Source organism: Magallana gigas, chromosome 3 (assembly GCF_963853765.1).
Source record: "Magallana gigas chromosome 3, xbMagGiga1.1, whole genome shotgun sequence".
In the NCBI taxonomy this organism is placed as follows: Eukaryota; Metazoa; Mollusca; class Bivalvia; order Ostreida; family Ostreidae; genus Magallana; species Magallana gigas.
In genome coordinates, this window is record NC_088855.1 from 48,991,414 (window position 1) to 49,008,615 (window position 17,202).

The window sequence follows — 17,202 nt, forward strand, 5'->3', positions numbered from 1 at the left end:
TACCGTACATGTTTCCAATGTGCATGAGTATCAAAAAATCAAAAAAATATTTGTCACAGACATCAATAAATCATTTTATATATTACATAGAAATCTTAAGAAATCTAGAAAATAGGTATGAGTTTTATTAATGTTACCAAGTCATATAAATAATCAAAGAACATATTTTTCAAAAATTTGTTATATAATACATATGCAAGAGGTCTGAAATAAGTACTCATCAAAATTTGTGTGATTTTATGATTCATAAAAATTCCTTATTCTAGTGACAATATTACTCATTAATTTCCATATATTCTCTACAACTAACCAGGAGGTACCTCTGGTTTATTTGTCATCATTTACATGCATGTACAGTAAAACACACTTATAACGAAGTCCCAGGGATGGGCAATTTTATTTCGTTATAAGCGTAATTCGTAATATTTGTCAAGTTTACAACATGTAATAAAGTCATGGGGAATGCAGATCACTTCACTGTAAGTGTCAATTCATTATAAGCGTGTTCCCTATAACTATGTTTTACTGTACCTTGTAGACACTTAGAAGGGAACTTGTAAAATGGAAGTTATTTTGAAAATACATACATTTATATAAATAATTAGACAAGGGGTATTTCCATATTCCTCCTCTTTATTAATCTAGTCTCACATACCAAAGATTTTACTATGGAAGCTATCTGAACAATGAATACCAGTTTGATAATTAAACATTTTTGGGAGTTGATTTTAATCAACTCTACTATGCAGTTACTCAGTGTTTGGACCTCAGCACAAATCATTGCTGCTGACAAGACTTAGTTCTTGAAAATAATTGATGAATTCGAGGTAATGTATGCTAAAGCATTGTTTTTCAAGGAAACTTATTTATAAATACCTTGAAAATAGTTAGATTTTAAATGTTACGAACAATTTAAATATTTTTTTGTAGCTGTATGTATTCCTACGCCAGAGTTCAATATAGTCTCGTTCAACTCGACGCTCGGTTGTCTCCGTAAATCCTTGCCGGAGATTTACGGTGTCAGGCGGGCGTTTGGTCGAACGAGACTAGAGTTTAATATTGCTTGGATCCATACAATTTTTTGAGAAATATTTCTATCACTGATACATAGTTTGATTGAATTAATTTTATCTTTAAATATTATTTAACATTATTCATATGGGGGTTTCTCGACATTATTGTCTAAAAAGTCCAAAAATTCATTTTATAAAAATGTGCGTAATTCAAAGGACTATGTGCGGTATGGTCAAATATCTGCCCCCGATTTCAACCAATTTTTAAATAGTATCGTATAAAAATAAAATCTTCACAAATCATTGTATAGATGATACCTATAACTTTAATACTGATTTTAGTCATCATTACTCATTTGCTGTGTATCTATGACGTCACCTAAATGGCCCAATTCCCGCAAATTTGCAAACAAATGAAAATATTCTCATTTTTGCTCTATATTTTGCATTCGGAAGTATAGAGCGCAGGTCTGCTCAAGTGCGATTTTAACATATGCTTTTCTTCAGATAGTTATACACATTATACTAAAATATGGTACTTGAGCAAGCCTGCGCTCGATGTTTCCCAGTTGAAAAACCATCGGAAAACACCCATATTTTGCTACAAAACATCAATTTATCAAAATATTGGAATATTCATGACGTCATTTCTACATTATGACGTCACTGTGGTGATAACCTTTTACACCTTTATTTCCAATATGATTTTAACTATCTTTCACCTTATTTTAAAGCTCTTTCTAAAACTTTGATTTTGGGGGGCAAAAATTGCATAAAACCGCACATAGTCCTTTAAAACTACATGTACTTGTCATGCAAAATAACATATCATTGATTTTAAAATAAATAAACATCGAAAAAATCAACTCCCGTCAGTTCTTCAGTACTTTCATTTCTTCATAGTAACAGTCAACAAAAGTGGTGATTCTTTCATAGTCATTGTGCATCAGTTATCAGTTCTATGGAAATGGAAGTGTGGCTAGATACATATATGTGGGTAGCTGATGATGTGGATTTCATGTTATATACACTCTGATGAAATTTACACTAAATAAATTTATAAATGTTGAATCATAAATCTGTTTTACACTCAGTTTGATGAAAGACAGATACCCAAGATCCCAACAATTTCAAACAGAGTTAATGTAAGATTATTTTTCTACATAGTATTCAATGTGTTGAAAATGGAAAAAGGCCCTTCCACAAAATGAATCTCCTACCTAGGTAATGGTACAAACTTTGGACTCCTTGTTTGGTCTTTTGATGGTTTTGTTAAGTCCGGAATTTTTGTAAACATCTTTAGAGAAATTTACCAATCTGTCTGTAATATTGTTTGCTAACAGAGCAAGTCTGTCCTTAGTGTCCATAGAATAATCCGGCACCTGCAGTAGCATAATCCTTCCATCTTCACACCCGACAATGATCAGCCCCCTGGTAGACACGCTCACACTAATGGGAATGCTATGCACTGGAAACACACTCTGCACAACTTTCTCTTTAACATTTCCCACTTTCACTAAACCTTCACGAATATTCAGCCACACAGCGAATTCACCATTTGGCATCATTTTAGGGGCTGTGGCTCTGATTTTGATATTTCTCAGCATTACTTCACTCTCTTCAGCATCAAACTGATGTACATGTTTCAAGGAATTCAAATCATACAAATTCAGTACCCTGTCAATTCCGTAATTCCCATCTTTGTCCAAGCTAATAAAAGAATTAGGCATGGGGCTTGTTTTCTCTCGTTTGGTGATTTTTCTTGCTTTTGTATTGATGATGACAAGGTAATGTTCTTGATCTTCTGTTTGTTCTGCTAAAAACAAGTATCCGCTCTCTCCAATGGGCTGTATTCTAGCAGGATTAATGCCAGCCAATGAGTAAAGCTCCTCACCTGATCGTATATTCACCAACAAAAGATCACAATTGCCGACATCATCACCTTTCTGGTTTTTGGAAATCAAAATTTCATCATCCAAATGTGTCATTTCCAGAATAACTTCCCCTATATTTAAATGATTAATATGAAAGTGGTGCAGGTTTTCCCCTGTTTTGATATTCCAAAAACTAAAGGTACTGCCTCCTTCTGTATCACTTTTGACTAATACTCTAGAATTTGAACATGTGTAGTGTTTAACCATCAGACTGCTCAGTGGAAGTGAATTTATCAACTTTCCAGTCTCTGTACTCCAAATCTTAATAACATTCTGTCCATCATATTCTCGTAGCACAGCATAAGCTCCATCTGGTGATATTACTGGTCGCATCGTCTCATAGGCCTCCGATATGTTAACCTTAATCCTTCCATTTATCAAGTCCAAGACCACCACGTCATTGGCTACAGTTCCTCTTACAACTGCTGTTTCACCAGTCTTGGAAACATCAAAGTACCTTGGACTTGTCTTCATCATCAGTGGCTGAAATCTGGAATCTGTTTTTTCCATGGCTCCCAAATTCCAAATCTGAATGGCATTGTTTCTTTTAGATGTAGTAATTGCCAGATTTCTAGCATTGTTGATGTCTAAGAAATTAATTTTTGACTTGCTGGCTTCTAAGCATGCTTTGAGAATTCCTTTAGCCACATCCCATACTACAAGATAACCTTCATACCCCACAACAAAAGTCTTGTCATCCATCTGGAGACTGCTGAACATGTCCAACACCCTGTGCTCAGGTTTGATATAGTTTGGAATTTTAAACTGTTTAAAAACTTTGTTTGACTTGTAATTCCATAACAAGAATCCCTCTTCTGTCCTCAAGATCAGGTAATTACCGCTGGTGGACATTTTTGCCTCTTGGATAGTTTGTCCGTCGGATGCACTGATTTTGCTCAGAACCTGCCCAACAGTTCCATCGTCTTTGTTAGTGTTTACCATGTGGACTTGGCCAGAGTCTTTCAATAAAACAAATGCTTCATGGGTCGTGGGAGAAAAGATCAGTGACAGAGAGGGACCATCCACATCAAAGCGGTGAAGCTCGGACAAACTGGTTGCACTGTACATGGTGTAAGTTGTTGTTGACTTCAGATGAAATACTGCCAGCTTTTTTTCTGGGGATATGACCATGTCATCTGCAGAAATACTAAAACTGTGTTCATGTTGACCAGTCTCCATGCTGAAAACATCAGCAGAATGTCCTTTGTGTAGGCAAAATATCCTTTGTTCTGTCAATCCATGTTTAAGAGAATCTGCCATTCCTACTGCAGGGTAACTCTTCCCAAGATTCAATGATCTCTTAATCTCTGATGTCACAATGTTCACAATGATGAAAGGATGCATCGTTTTTTGATAGGTTGATGAAAAGTACACCAAATCTTTACTACTTTCAGAGCCCATAATATTCAGCTTGCTATCCTCTGGGTTTAGAGCTTGAAATTCACATTCCAGTTCTCCAACAGTCAAATCCCAGAAAAACACCAAATTATTTTCTGCCAGAGCTACAAGATGCTTCCCATCCTTGGAAGTTGCTACATTCATACACCCATAAGGCAGCTTATGATTTTGAAGCTTATACAGCAAAGCTTCACTGGGAACACTGTAGCATGTCATGTAAGGGGTAGGTTTCTTCGTCTCATCTGACACCTTTAGACACTCTGACACCAGGGTTTTCTCTGAACTAGGTTTCTTGTCCGTCAGATAAGACAACATATGTCCACAAATCTCAAATGCCAAGGAATCTGGGTATTGTTGGAGTGTGGTCTGACAAGACTTTAGAACTTTCTCTAAAACACCGGGCTTGTTGAATTTTCCCTTTTTTGTGTAATAAAAATCACTGATAACCTGTATTACAGATGTAGCTTTGATCTTAGCAATAATAAAATGATAGTTGTACAGACAAACAGAATTGAGCTCATCCTCTCTATTTGCCTGTGCTAAATGGTATGGCAACTTGTTCAGCTTTCTTTTGTTAAATCTGATCTGGGGATTCCCATCTTTATTTCTGTAAATGAATTTTATTGGTTGCTCAGCAACTTTCCTGTCTGCTGAGGAGTCCAGTGTGGACATTCCATACTTCTTTGCTTGTTCTGGTGTATACCTAAATGGTTTAGAAACATTGAACCATTTTCCAAGAAAATAATCAGCAAGATTTGAATGAATTTCTGCAGCAAATTTTTCATCTTTAAGATAGCGTTCCTGGCTAGCTTCAATGAACTGCCGGTGGTACCAGAATGTTACACGAGTCTCATCTATTTCTTTATCCACAATGTATTTCTGTACATCATACTTCAACCTCACCCACAATAGGGAGGGAATTCTCCGCACTGGTGGCAGCTGGAATTTGAAGACTTCTGTCAGAAGAGAATCATCAATTGACATCACATCTTCAAATTCCAGTTCACTGAGACCTGATGCAGAGGCAGTGAGGTATGCAAAAGATCGCTCCACAAACATCTTCCCATGCTTATTCTCCAGTTGCCCAAGCAATGTGGAGATACTTTCTTGCAGCGTAGTTTGCAGGACACATCTATCTACTGGGGTGTATGATCTCCACATGAGGATATTTTCAAAAACCAGTTTTACATACAGAGGAAGGCTGCATGCATGGAAAGCTTTCTGAACTATGTCAAATTGTTCAGAAGTCAAGGTTCTGTTACTTCCTTCTAACCAGACCTTCAAAATCTGAAAACCCAGTTCCTCTCCTAAATTGGGTACAACAATGAAACTTTTAGGGCTAAAAAATGCTTTCAAATTCGTCACAATCTCTAAAGTCTCAATGTAGGTAGACAATAAAATCCGTACATTGGGTTTCAATTTTCTAGGCAGCCATCTTAGTTTGTAGGATGAATGGTCTTGGTTGAGCTGGTCGAGTGAGTCCAGGATAATGACCAGAGGTTTCTTTGACTTGTACTCCTCTAAAAGACCTTGAAACAGAATGACTAACTCATCGAACTCTTCTGGAATATCATCAGCCTTTCCAACTGTGTTGTACAAGATTTGGCTGCAAATGCTTCGAAGCAGTCGGCGAAGGTTGCTGCTGTCAGGTGATGTACCCAGGAACCGCAGAATCACCACTGCGTCTTTGTGGTACACAAAGGGCACCTGTAAGCAAAAATGTTTGGTGTAAGAATGTTTCTTCTTTTTACTCAGATATGAAAGTCACTGCATTTTGAGCAAAATTAAATTTTATTTCTTTATGCATGTTTTAATGATTGAAGGGGTTATTGATTTGGTTATATGTATTTTAGGGAGGTATCATAGAAAATGATCCTTTACCTGTTGATTAAGGCTTACATTACGTATTATTCCCAATCAAAATTTTGAATGCTTTTTACTCTATTGCATATTAATACATGAATAATTATTCTTACTTTCTTACAGTTGAATTAAATTATGAAAAATATATCAAACCAAACAAAAACAGTGGAAGAGATAGTAAGTTAGGAAAATTTTGTGATAAATACTAGATATTGAAATCCAACAATATTATAGTTATATTTATATCATTGTATCTTCCCAGGCTCGAGCTCAAGCACACTTCATACCAATACGTCCAGAAAATGATAAATTTTCTAGCTATCAGTGAAAAGCTTGACTGTAATATTGATGTGATAAATGTATCTCCACTCCATTTCAAAAATGTAATTTATCAATATTTATGGCCTATATGGAATTTGAAAGCAACCTACATATAAGGGTATAGGGTGTGTTTAGGTTGTAAAGGCAGATACATTTTTTTTAAAAATCCCAAAGCATTTTATCAAATATCATTATTGCCCTTGTACTAGCTACTCTTTTCATAAATATATTGGCATCAAAAGCAAGCCATATTGTACTTACGCCTGGTGCATTAGAATCCAATCTTCTAACCAATCAAATAGCAAGTTACAATTGGAGTCAAAACAAATTTTATTCAAATTCTTTTTTAAATTTGTCGGTATTGTCATGATAAGATATTGGTACCTTTCTAGCAGCCTCTGCCATGATGGAGGTTTTGCCACTCCCTGATGGGCCATAGATGGTGAAGGGCTCAGGTTCTCCCTCCCTCAAGTAGGAGGCAATTTTTTCCAAAATATCTTGTCTACCATGAAACATGGAACATCGCTCTTTAGCCATGGTGAGATGTTGTAATGTCTGAAAAACCATGAAAATTACCTCTCTTTTTTATCTACAACATACAATTCTAAATTTGGGATTTAATAAAAGGTTCTCCCTCTGATAAAGTGAACATCTGAAAGGATCATTTTGCCATTGAGCGGTAATTAAAGTACCATAAAAGATATTTAATATACACAAATATTTAATCATGACTATGATTTAATTGAATATATCATTTTAGTAATCAATTCATAAAGCTTTCTGTGCTATTGCAAATTGTTTTTCAACATTGCTATTATTCTCTTAACATACCTCTATGTATAGATTATCCTTAGAGAGCTCAGTCTCCAGGGAGACGGATTTATCCAGCAGACTTCTGACTCCTTCGTAGAACTGCTTAGCAAAGCGCTCTAAGTAACTCTTGTGATCTTCCCTGTTAATTCCTTCTTTGTCACTCCACTTCACCAGAGACCTACAACAATATTTGTTGTTTTAATACAGTCATCTTCACTACAATACATGTTAGTACTTGAAAATATATGTAGGACTCCAAAGTGCGATGGGACTCTAAAATCCAATGGCCATGCCAAAGTCTGATGGTCTGAGCAAAACCTCGAGGGTGTGACATGCCAAAGCTCGATGGTTCGTGTGCAGTCCCCAAAGTCCGATGATGTGACATGCCAAAGTCCAATGGTTCTATAGTTAGACTCATAAAGCACAAATGTTATGCATATGGTCTCTCTGTATGTGTCACAATAAACTAGAAGGTCAATAAAATAAAATACATATGAAAGTGAAATGAAATGAGGATAGTTTTTAAAAAAAACTTACCTTATGGTGAAAACTATTTATTTATCAACCCCTGCCACAAGTTTCCCCGCATACGTCTTACATGTAGATTGTCATCAACTCATTTAAAGCACATTTTAAAAGGGCAACATGTACAGATATTTTGACACGATACTTTTCGTTTTTGTTATCACAGCCTTTAACTGAAAACACTATTTAGAATTTTTGCATATCATTTCAAACAGACAAAATATGCTCCGGGCTGACATCGTTAGTCTCTCTTTGTTCCACTCTTTGTCAAAAACTTTTCTGTTGATCATCTAGACAGATGCTGCCATCTTGCTGCTTTTGAATTGCTAGTATGACATTACCTGTGACATCACCATAATGAGACGTCACAATGTTTTTCTGTTACCATCGAACTTTGGTGTCCATATCGGCAAAATACTATTGGACTTTGCACAGGTCGATGGACTTTGGCATGTCCATCGGGCTTTGGAGTGACCATCGGATTTTGGAGTCTTACATATTCAACTTATATCAAGTGTGTGAACATCTTGGAGTAAAATTAACTGGCTAGCTGACTCACTCCATTTCAATTTGCATTTGTCTCTTGGTCATAAAATCATAAATGTATCATTTACTTTGGAATCATCGTTTGTGGGTGACCAATGTTCGTGGCTTTAATGGGTAACTCCTGTCCAAGAAATATATCCCCACAAACCTATACACAATCATTTGTTTAAATATTGATTAGAATTATCCTGATTATACACTACCAATAAAATCATGTCCCCATGAACCAGGAAAATTTTGGCTACTTACGAACATTGAACCCCACTAAAAAAGTGATTCCGCAGTGCTTTACCATATTTCTTAAGTGTAATCAAAGTTCTGTCATGAGGAACAGCTTTAAAATATGCTTCTCTCCAAGTGGTCCAGTAAATCTATAGTGAATACTGTTGAAACTCATTTCAAGTTTTAACAAAATTGTAACAAAGTAGTAGATTGGTCTTTGATGCAACCTTGGAACTCCTGTTCAAAGTTTACAGGCACAGTATACCGTAATCTAAAATGCTGATGCACATACAATGGCAGTGTCTACCGGTATGCAGATTTTTTTTACATATGCACATTTCTTATACTTTTAATATAGATGAGAATTTTAGTTCTCCCAATTAGGTTCAGTAAAATCCACACAGCTGTATACATGTACCATATTTGAACATAAAATCATGATATTTTGTCATCCCTGAACAGATTCAGCACTACTCTCTCTGCTTTTTTTTTTTTTACATTCTATTGCCTTGATTATTTTCACCAACAACATTGCCTTGTTAACCATAGATACCTTTAGATTTGCAATCTCTTACGTTTGTATTTTATCTTTACTGATGATTTTGGGAATTCGGTTCTCCCTGAGCTGGTTCAGTAGTGTCTGTGATTCCTGGTTAATTTCATTGCCTGTCATGTCAATGTATCGCCAAACCTTTGAATGACCGAGATTGTTATGAATATCCTCAATTATCCTGACAAAACATAAACAATGGTCCAATGGATTTCCTGGAGATTTTAAAATACCCTGTTCAATTTCCTCCTCTGTCACTGAAAGAATACAGTTATTATCAAGGTCATATAAAAGATTGAGCTTTTTTTTTAGTATTTTTTATTATTCAACTGTACATGTACAACAATACACAAAGCTGTGAATCAAATTTACCTGACATAAAGTACTTGTGTTTTTCTTCTTCAGTCATTTTCCCTTCATCAAAACACTTTTGACTGGCTAGTTTTAATTTGGATCGCATTTCCTCGGCAATCTTCTCCCACTTCTTAATTGCATCTGCATCCTAATATAATATCATTAGAACTAAGTCACTTTTCCACTTTATTCAATAAATAACAGGAAATATATTCTTTGGAAAACTTTGTTCATGCTTCCAAAATCAGTCTAGATGAATTATTTTTAATATAATGCTGAACCATCTGTTACCCATGCTGAATTACTGGCTAGTATCAAGGGGTCAATTATCTGGACAATAAGTGTAAACAAAAATCTTTGACTTTTACTGTTTAAAAATAAGGCTGACCCTAAATGACCATGTCCTCATCCGTCTCTTAGAAATTGATAAAAAGGAAAACTCATTAAATTTTGAATGAAGCATTAAAGTCTTAAAATTTTCCATAATTTTGTAATTATTTTTATTTTCAAATAAAACTTCCAACCATACATTTGTAAAAATTATCTAAACAATCATCAAAGAACCATAGTGAAATACTTCTTTTCAAATCAATGATTGATTTCTAACAACATATGGTACAAGAAAATAATCAATATCCTTTTTGTCATGTAAAAATGTCATTTATTGATCGCTTTCTGAAGGACAATAAAATAAACAGAATGAAAGTTTGCTTTGTTTTCATAAGAAAATTAAATTGTTTTTGATATGAGAGATGTCTTTCAAGAAAAATGGTCTGTTTTCAAATTATGGAGACAAATTTTCCTGGAAAATTAATTATTTCATGAGCTAGCTAGGATGCAATGTTGTTGAAAATGTCTTGGAAAAACTTTCAAAATCAAATTATCTCTCATTCCGCAATCCCCTAGAGATGTGCTAACAAAATACTGAGTCCTAGTTATATTCAATATCCATTGATATATGATATTCTGTCACTGAATAATCACAGCGCTTGAAATTTTCAGAGAGTATACGTCTCTAGAAGTAAAGATATATGCATCATGCAGTAACTTACAGTGAAGCAGAAATTTAATTCATGTAAAAAAATAAAAACTATAGTGTACAGCTACTGTAGATTCCTAAATAATTTAATTCTGGTTGTAAGGCTGCATTTGATTGGATAGAAAAATTTAGTTAAATTTGTATAACCTGGTTTGCACGTCACAAGACACGTCACATTGCACCAACTTCAAAAACGTACTAATCTGCTTGACGTTACGTTTAAATTTTGAACAGATTAATATCATTTTTAAAAGTAAAACAGACTAAATTTGTACAGCAAATTACAGAAAATTAAATTATAGGGAATGAACTCAATATCTACCCAAGTTATGCTTTGCGGATTATAAAGCGTAAATTGCCTCAACCCAGGTTATACTAGTATAACTTGGGTAGACATTGACTTCATATCTTAATTAAACGCAAGGAATTGATATCACCATAAAATCGCGAGATGCACATCTTGCAAATTAATAAATGTCCCTTTTATTTTTTGGACATATGTTAACTACATGAAACTATGATAAAAATTCAATATTCACGATTTTATGTTCTCGCGATATGAATCGCAAAATTAAGTACTCACATAAAATAAGGAATCTACAGTACACAAACAGTCTTGTAAATATCAATTTTAAAAATGCACTACCTTTGATTTGTAACTGGGTATGATACTGCTTATTTGCTGAAGGACAAAAACTGGGGGAACAGCATTGATGTCTTCTTTGTACCAGGCATCAAATACTGCTAGATCCTCCCCCAAAGATCTCAGCATCTCCATCATCTGGTTAAATTCTTTTTGTGGAATAGTTTGCTGAAGGGCTCTGTATCCATGCCGCTGGTTCAAAAATGTCTGAAATATTCACATTTATTATTGTACATAATAAAAATGCTAAAAAGAAACAGTATTTTACAATAGTGCTTACAATACCTTATAGATATACAATTAACTATGTGTTTGTAAAACACAATTAGTAAGTCATAAGTTAGTAGTAACTAATCCAACTGTAATGACCTGTGTGACCATAATTTTGATGAATGACTTTCCAATTTTATTAACTAGTCTTTTCAACATGTTCAATAAATGTCTTTTTTAAGTGAAACAGGATTTATTTAACAGTTCTGTATCCAATGATATTACCACAAAATTTGGTCCAGTAGACAACTTTTGGCAGTTGAGGACCTCGGCCAGACAGAGTGAGGATGTGGAATGATCATCAGAGGCTTCCTCAGGGACCCCCCACCTCATGTCTACCACCTGTCACACACAAACGAATCAGTTAGACAAGTATGCTTAAACCTGTATCTTATGGTAATATCTTTTGTACATTGGTACTATCTGTGCACAAAATAAACGATATCACATTCATGTATAAGGAATTACATGTACTAGGTTTGTTTTGTATTATTTGTTTTTTATTAGATAAAATTCTATTCAATTTTATTTTCTTTGCCTACCGTATACTACATGACGTTTTAATCATAATTGAATGTGTGGATAAATTACCTGAAATTCTAATCCATAGTTCTGCTTACAGTAAGACTGTAGTTTTGGATAAACTTCTTCAATCAGAATATTTCTTTCTTCTCTTGTATCTAAATGACATTATGACAATACTACCAATTAATTGCCATACAGAAGTATGTAACAGATTTGAAGAAAGTTTCAGAAAATGGAACAAAATCCTGTTATTTCTTTATTCAGAATCTACCTGTAAATGTAGAACAGATAAATATCCTGACTACTCTTGAGTTTAAGGTGGGAAGATGATCCATACATCCTTTCAGAATACTGTCTTTTAATTTGCTTGACATTGTGTCCTGAAAATAATAACCATTTGTATTCATAATTTGATATTAATATCATAAATCTATCAGTATGTCAATCTGGAATTAACCAACTCTTATTTATTATACTATTAGTCAGATATTTACCTCTTCATAATTCAATTTTGGTTATAACATCTTATTTGATAGAATAAACAAATTCATCTACATCATATAACATCACAATATGAATCATGCATCTTCTTGATATTAGGTACATTTTGTAATTTGGTGGGAGAAACTATGATGGACAAGACCTTGGCCCCCTGAGTCTCTAGTTAGGTGATAGCAACAAACTGAGCTAACTGGTGCTGATTTTAGAATTCCAGTTTGGTCCATTATTATGAGATGGTCAGACTGGTTTGAATACTGGCACTAGTTAGCTCAGTTGGTAGAGCACCTGACTACAGATTCAGGGGGACCGGGTTTGAATCTCAGTCTGGGTTGTCCTTATTTCCATCCCGTTACATTTAGTGTCGTGCCAAGCCCTAGAACTGACAAGTTAACTCCTGCAAGGGGAAAGAGCCTGGTTAGTCTTCAAGGATGGAGATCATTTGAGAGAAAATAACATGACGGTCAGACTGGTTTGAATACTGGCGACAGATGGATCAGTCGGTACAGCACCTGACCAGAGATTCACTGAAGTCTTTCCCACAAGTGCTTCAATACTTATTAATAAATCAAATTGCAACCAAATCTCTTTAATATCTTTGCTATTATTCTGGTAAAAATATTGTTTATTTTCATGTAAGAAAACTTAATTTGAATTTTTAAAGATGCGTATGGTCTTGCTTGCAATTGTCACAGTTATTGCACAGAAACTATCTTTTAAAAATCTATTAATACCTGTTGTTTAATGGCACTGCCACCACATCAAGAGGAATAACAACAAACGACAGCTAGGACAGTTAATTATGTATATCTATAGGCCTATCAGGCATACAGTAGTCTAAGACTCATCAACTTATCACCTGCGAAACTTCATATATGAAAATCCTATGGCCAACCACTGATTTGTGTTTTGTAATTACATTGTATGAGTGACATATTTAGTCCAAGACATGCATACTATACGCGACTGTGAGGTGTATTTACAAATAGATGTGGCACGTTTTGCGGATTTGTTTGGGTTGTTGATGTGACAACTGTATTTACCTTCTTCTCTAGAGAGTACTTAATTCTAAAAACCGAGTCGAATACGATAATTTTTTCCGCCCCCCCCCCCTAAAAAATGAGAGTAATTTCAGTGTTCGGTGACATATTTCTTTGGATGGGTAGGGCACTTGGTGATGCAAACAATACGATAATTTTTTTCCGCCCCCCCCCCTAAAAAATGAGAGTAATTTCAGTGTTCGGTGACATATTTCTTTGGATGGGTAGGGCACTTGGTGATGCAAACATACATGTATTATTAATTCAAAAGGAATATCCTAGTTACTGAACACATAAAGGATAAATGGAAATATCTTTTTTTACGGTCATATATAAACAGGACTGAGGTTATATTATATGATAGATTATTAAATTTTACGCGTATTTCTGACTCTTTTTTTTAATAACATATCTTCATCGGAATGAAACCCAGAAACAAAAGTGCGATCGGGGGTTCACCCTTAAAATACTCGAATTATAACTCTACGTCTGAAGAAGAGTTCTTCGTCGTTTTCATAATTTAACTATTTATATCAATATACATGTAATCTATCAAATATATACATGTATCTATAGGTCACTAGGTATGCATTAAAGTCTCCGTAAATACAGGTGCGGATCCAGGATTTTTTCAGATATCGGGGGTCCATCCACATCCCATCGTCGGATACCCATGGGTGTTCACGTCTTGATAAGTAAAAGACGCGATCATTCGCGGGTATCCGACGATATCTTTATCCACAATTAATCTATCCCTACACCTGTCAATAAAATTGTCAGGGGAAAATCCGACTAAACTCCCCAAAAGAAACGAAATAAATAATTGACGATGGGAAGGGGGAGGAAAACACTGAATTTCATTTATACGTGTATATTTATATTTTCTCTTGTTATTTACTTGTTAAAATTGTCCGTGTGTTTCTCAAGGAGGTGGAGGTCAATAATGTATTCCTCCTGGTAAAGTGTCTGTAACTGTGGATCGGGAAAACTCAACCCACGCACCCACCCACCTACTTGATCCGCGCACGATACACGCATACACTTTTAGTGTTAAAAAAGAAATGATAAAGAATGTACGTGGAAAGGGAAAGCAAATAGTTCTCTTTATCAACCAGTGTGCATTTCGAAATATTTTTTCCCTGTGTTATATCAATTAAAGGGACTTGGACACGATTTGAGATCAAAAATTATATTTTCATTTCTTATGTATAAAATGGTTTACTGGTGCATTTTAAATGATTGACCAAAATATTGAATGTTAAAGTCAAGTTACAAGCGAGATTCAGAGGTAAGAATTGGTTGTTATATAAACAAAGCTCGAGTCTTATAGTTGTTTACAAAAATGTAATATAAAGAATTATCATTTCTTAGACAATATGACATGTAAAAAACAATTTAAACTAACTCAATATCTTCATAAATACTAGTATCAACAAAAGAAAGATACATTTGATTGAAACTTACACCAATACAACATATGTAAAAAATGATATTATTCAAGCTTTGTTTACATAACAAAGAGTTATGAACTCTGTATCTTGCTAATAACTTGATATTTGACTTTAAAAATTTGACATAGCATTAAAAACTTCTATATTTATCAGCATAAACATTGAAAATGGAAAAATAAAATTTGAAAATTTTAAGTCAAATCGTGTCTAAGTCCCTTTAATGGAGTCATCTCCCATAGCAAAACAGGAGTGTCTACCAAGTGTAAAATAGGGCTGGATGTTCGAGTCAGTTTTAGGCTAGGTCAAGATATAGAAAAATGCTCAAATTTTAAAGCTAAATTATTCGGATCTTTTTTAAATTAACAATAGTTTGTGGTAAAAAAAATCATATTTTAAAAGTTTAAAGCTGATCTGATGGGTAATATGTTGACCACTTTGCCTTCTTAAATAAATTATCTAGGAGCAGTGTATCAAGCATTAGAGAAGGTGAAATGGTAGTCATACTCTATTTTCAAACCTAGAACTGTCAATTCTGTTGGTGGTTGACGGAATCCGCCAGGAGGACACACATGTATCAGTGGCGTCGGAAGCAAATTGAAAGTGGGGGGGGGGGGCTAGACTAATCATCAGAAATCTTGACAAGAATTCCCAAAATCATGAAAATCCTAATCCTTGGAGGAGGGGGGGGGGGGGTATACCTTTAAACCTTTAACTCCAATCTTACCTGCCAACCCCCCCCCCCCCCCCCAATCATGAATTTCCTAATCCGTGGGGGTGGGGGGGGGGGGGGGACTGAACCCTCCATGATGCTATATTCCAAATGGTTAGGTCTACCTTTGCAAAAAAGTGGGGGGGGGGGGCTAAGCCCCCCTCTAGCCCCCCCCCCCCCCCCCCCGTTCCGACGCCTATGCTGGAAAGAAGTTAGTGAATGAACGAGGAAGCTGGGGGGAACTCATTTTTTTGCGCTATATCTGTATATGAATCATATAGGTCTTACTAGGAGTATGTCTACATGGGTGAGGTGGATCATATCACTTAGAATTGCACTCACGAAAATGAATGTTGAAAATCTAGTGCTCCCAAGGTGAAGTTTACCCCAGCAAACCTGAGAAAAAGAAAAACCATCTCTCTCTCTCTCTCTCTCTCTCTCTCTCTCTCTCTCTCTCTCTCTCTCTCTCTCTCCTACATTTCAAATTCCATGTTTGATTTGTGTTCAATACTGCACGTAAATATTGCCATTATCTGTTCCAGTATTATTTTTTGCAAGCTTGTCACTTTCCGCACACTTTGATACAAAGTAATCAACCGGCATAATAAATCTTACAAACGAAGTGCTTCTTACATAATTTTTGCAAGAGGAAGAATTCCGTCAAGAATAGAACCAGTGATTATATGTAAGAGCTGGGACTCGCCGGGACGACACTTAAACCGTTTACCTACCGACGTTCTCACACAAGAGGCGTTTTTATCAAAGCCTGTCCGCTAATTAAGCATTCAGCGGATGATCGTCCCATCTAGACCTGTATGGATAATTGTGTATTAAATTATGTGACTGCCATATTCTATTTGGATTTCCTATTATATCCTATAATCCGGAGACGACCGAGTAATGAGTCGAAAAAGCAGAAAACATAATCAGGCTTTTTCTCTCGATGAAAATATAACAAGGCAAAAGGCTTGAATCGGACTATGTAATAAGACTTTGTTCATTGGTTTAAATTGGAATTTAAACTTTTTAAAACATCGTTAATATCTGGGGGATGAGCGAGTACCAAATTATTTAAGCGTGTCGATCCGTGCGGATTGCGGAGTTTCTATCCGTCTCTAGCTACTTTGCGTCAATCTGACCATACATCCAGAACAATTGAACTGATCAGAGGTTTTAAAAAAAACTTTGATGCGTGGGTCTTTTTTCTTTAGATTCTTGTTTCATTTTCAGTGTAAGTGTTGAAACCACATGCATCAATCTTTGACGGATTTATTTCCTATACAGTGAAATGAAGGGTGAGAAAATTCCATGAAATAGGTGAAAAAACAGTAAAAGAATTTCTTATATTCTAAGAGTGCACAATGGATCTTCATTTCTGTGAGTTGTTTCTGTTAGTTTTTGTGATTGGAATTACGCCATCAAAAGGAACATACAATCTTAGAGCCGGAATGTAAGTCAATTTAAAAGTGATTCTAATTAACCGTTCAT

General features: G+C 35.2%; 2 protein-coding genes and 1 long non-coding RNA gene across 12 annotated transcripts in view; 2 read left to right on the forward strand and 1 right to left on the reverse strand.

Annotated features, from left to right (window-relative positions):
- Positions 1-127: 127 nt before the first annotated feature.
- LOC105318053 (NACHT and WD repeat domain-containing protein 2) lies at positions 128-13,552 on the reverse strand. Its single transcript, XM_011414934.4, has 10 exons — positions 13,249-13,552; positions 12,288-12,396; positions 12,083-12,171; positions 11,717-11,833; positions 11,225-11,428; positions 9,558-9,687; positions 9,211-9,442; positions 7,361-7,520; positions 6,914-7,084; positions 128-6,052 (listed from the first exon to the last, which is right to left on the reverse strand). Exons 2-10 carry the CDS (start codon positions 12,388-12,390, stop codon positions 2,234-2,236), a joined length of 5,025 nt encoding a protein of 1,674 aa, XP_011413236.3. The 5' UTR covers positions 12,391-12,396; positions 13,249-13,552; the 3' UTR covers positions 128-2,233.
- On the forward strand, positions 6,929-13,059 carry LOC136274056 (uncharacterized). The gene is made up of 3 exons (XR_010712335.1): positions 6,929-7,067; positions 11,696-11,863; positions 12,877-13,059. It is a non-coding gene; the product is annotated as an uncharacterized lncRNA (long non-coding RNA).
- Positions 13,553-16,370: 2,818 nt separating the features above from the next.
- LOC105318051 (multiple epidermal growth factor-like domains protein 6) overlaps positions 16,371-17,202 on the forward strand; it is a 44,968-nt gene continuing 44,136 nt past the window's right edge. For 6 of the 10 annotated variants that reach the window (XM_011414921.4, XM_011414922.4, XM_011414927.4 and 3 more), the window contains exon 1: positions 16,371-17,164. In XM_011414921.4, coding sequence (XP_011413223.3) covers positions 17,076-17,164 — 89 coding nt within the window. In that variant the 5' untranslated portion in view covers positions 16,371-17,075. The remainder of the gene's footprint in view (positions 17,165-17,202) is intronic. The other 4 variants (XM_011414923.4, XM_011414928.4, XM_011414925.4 and 1 more) reach the window with 1 other exon arrangement.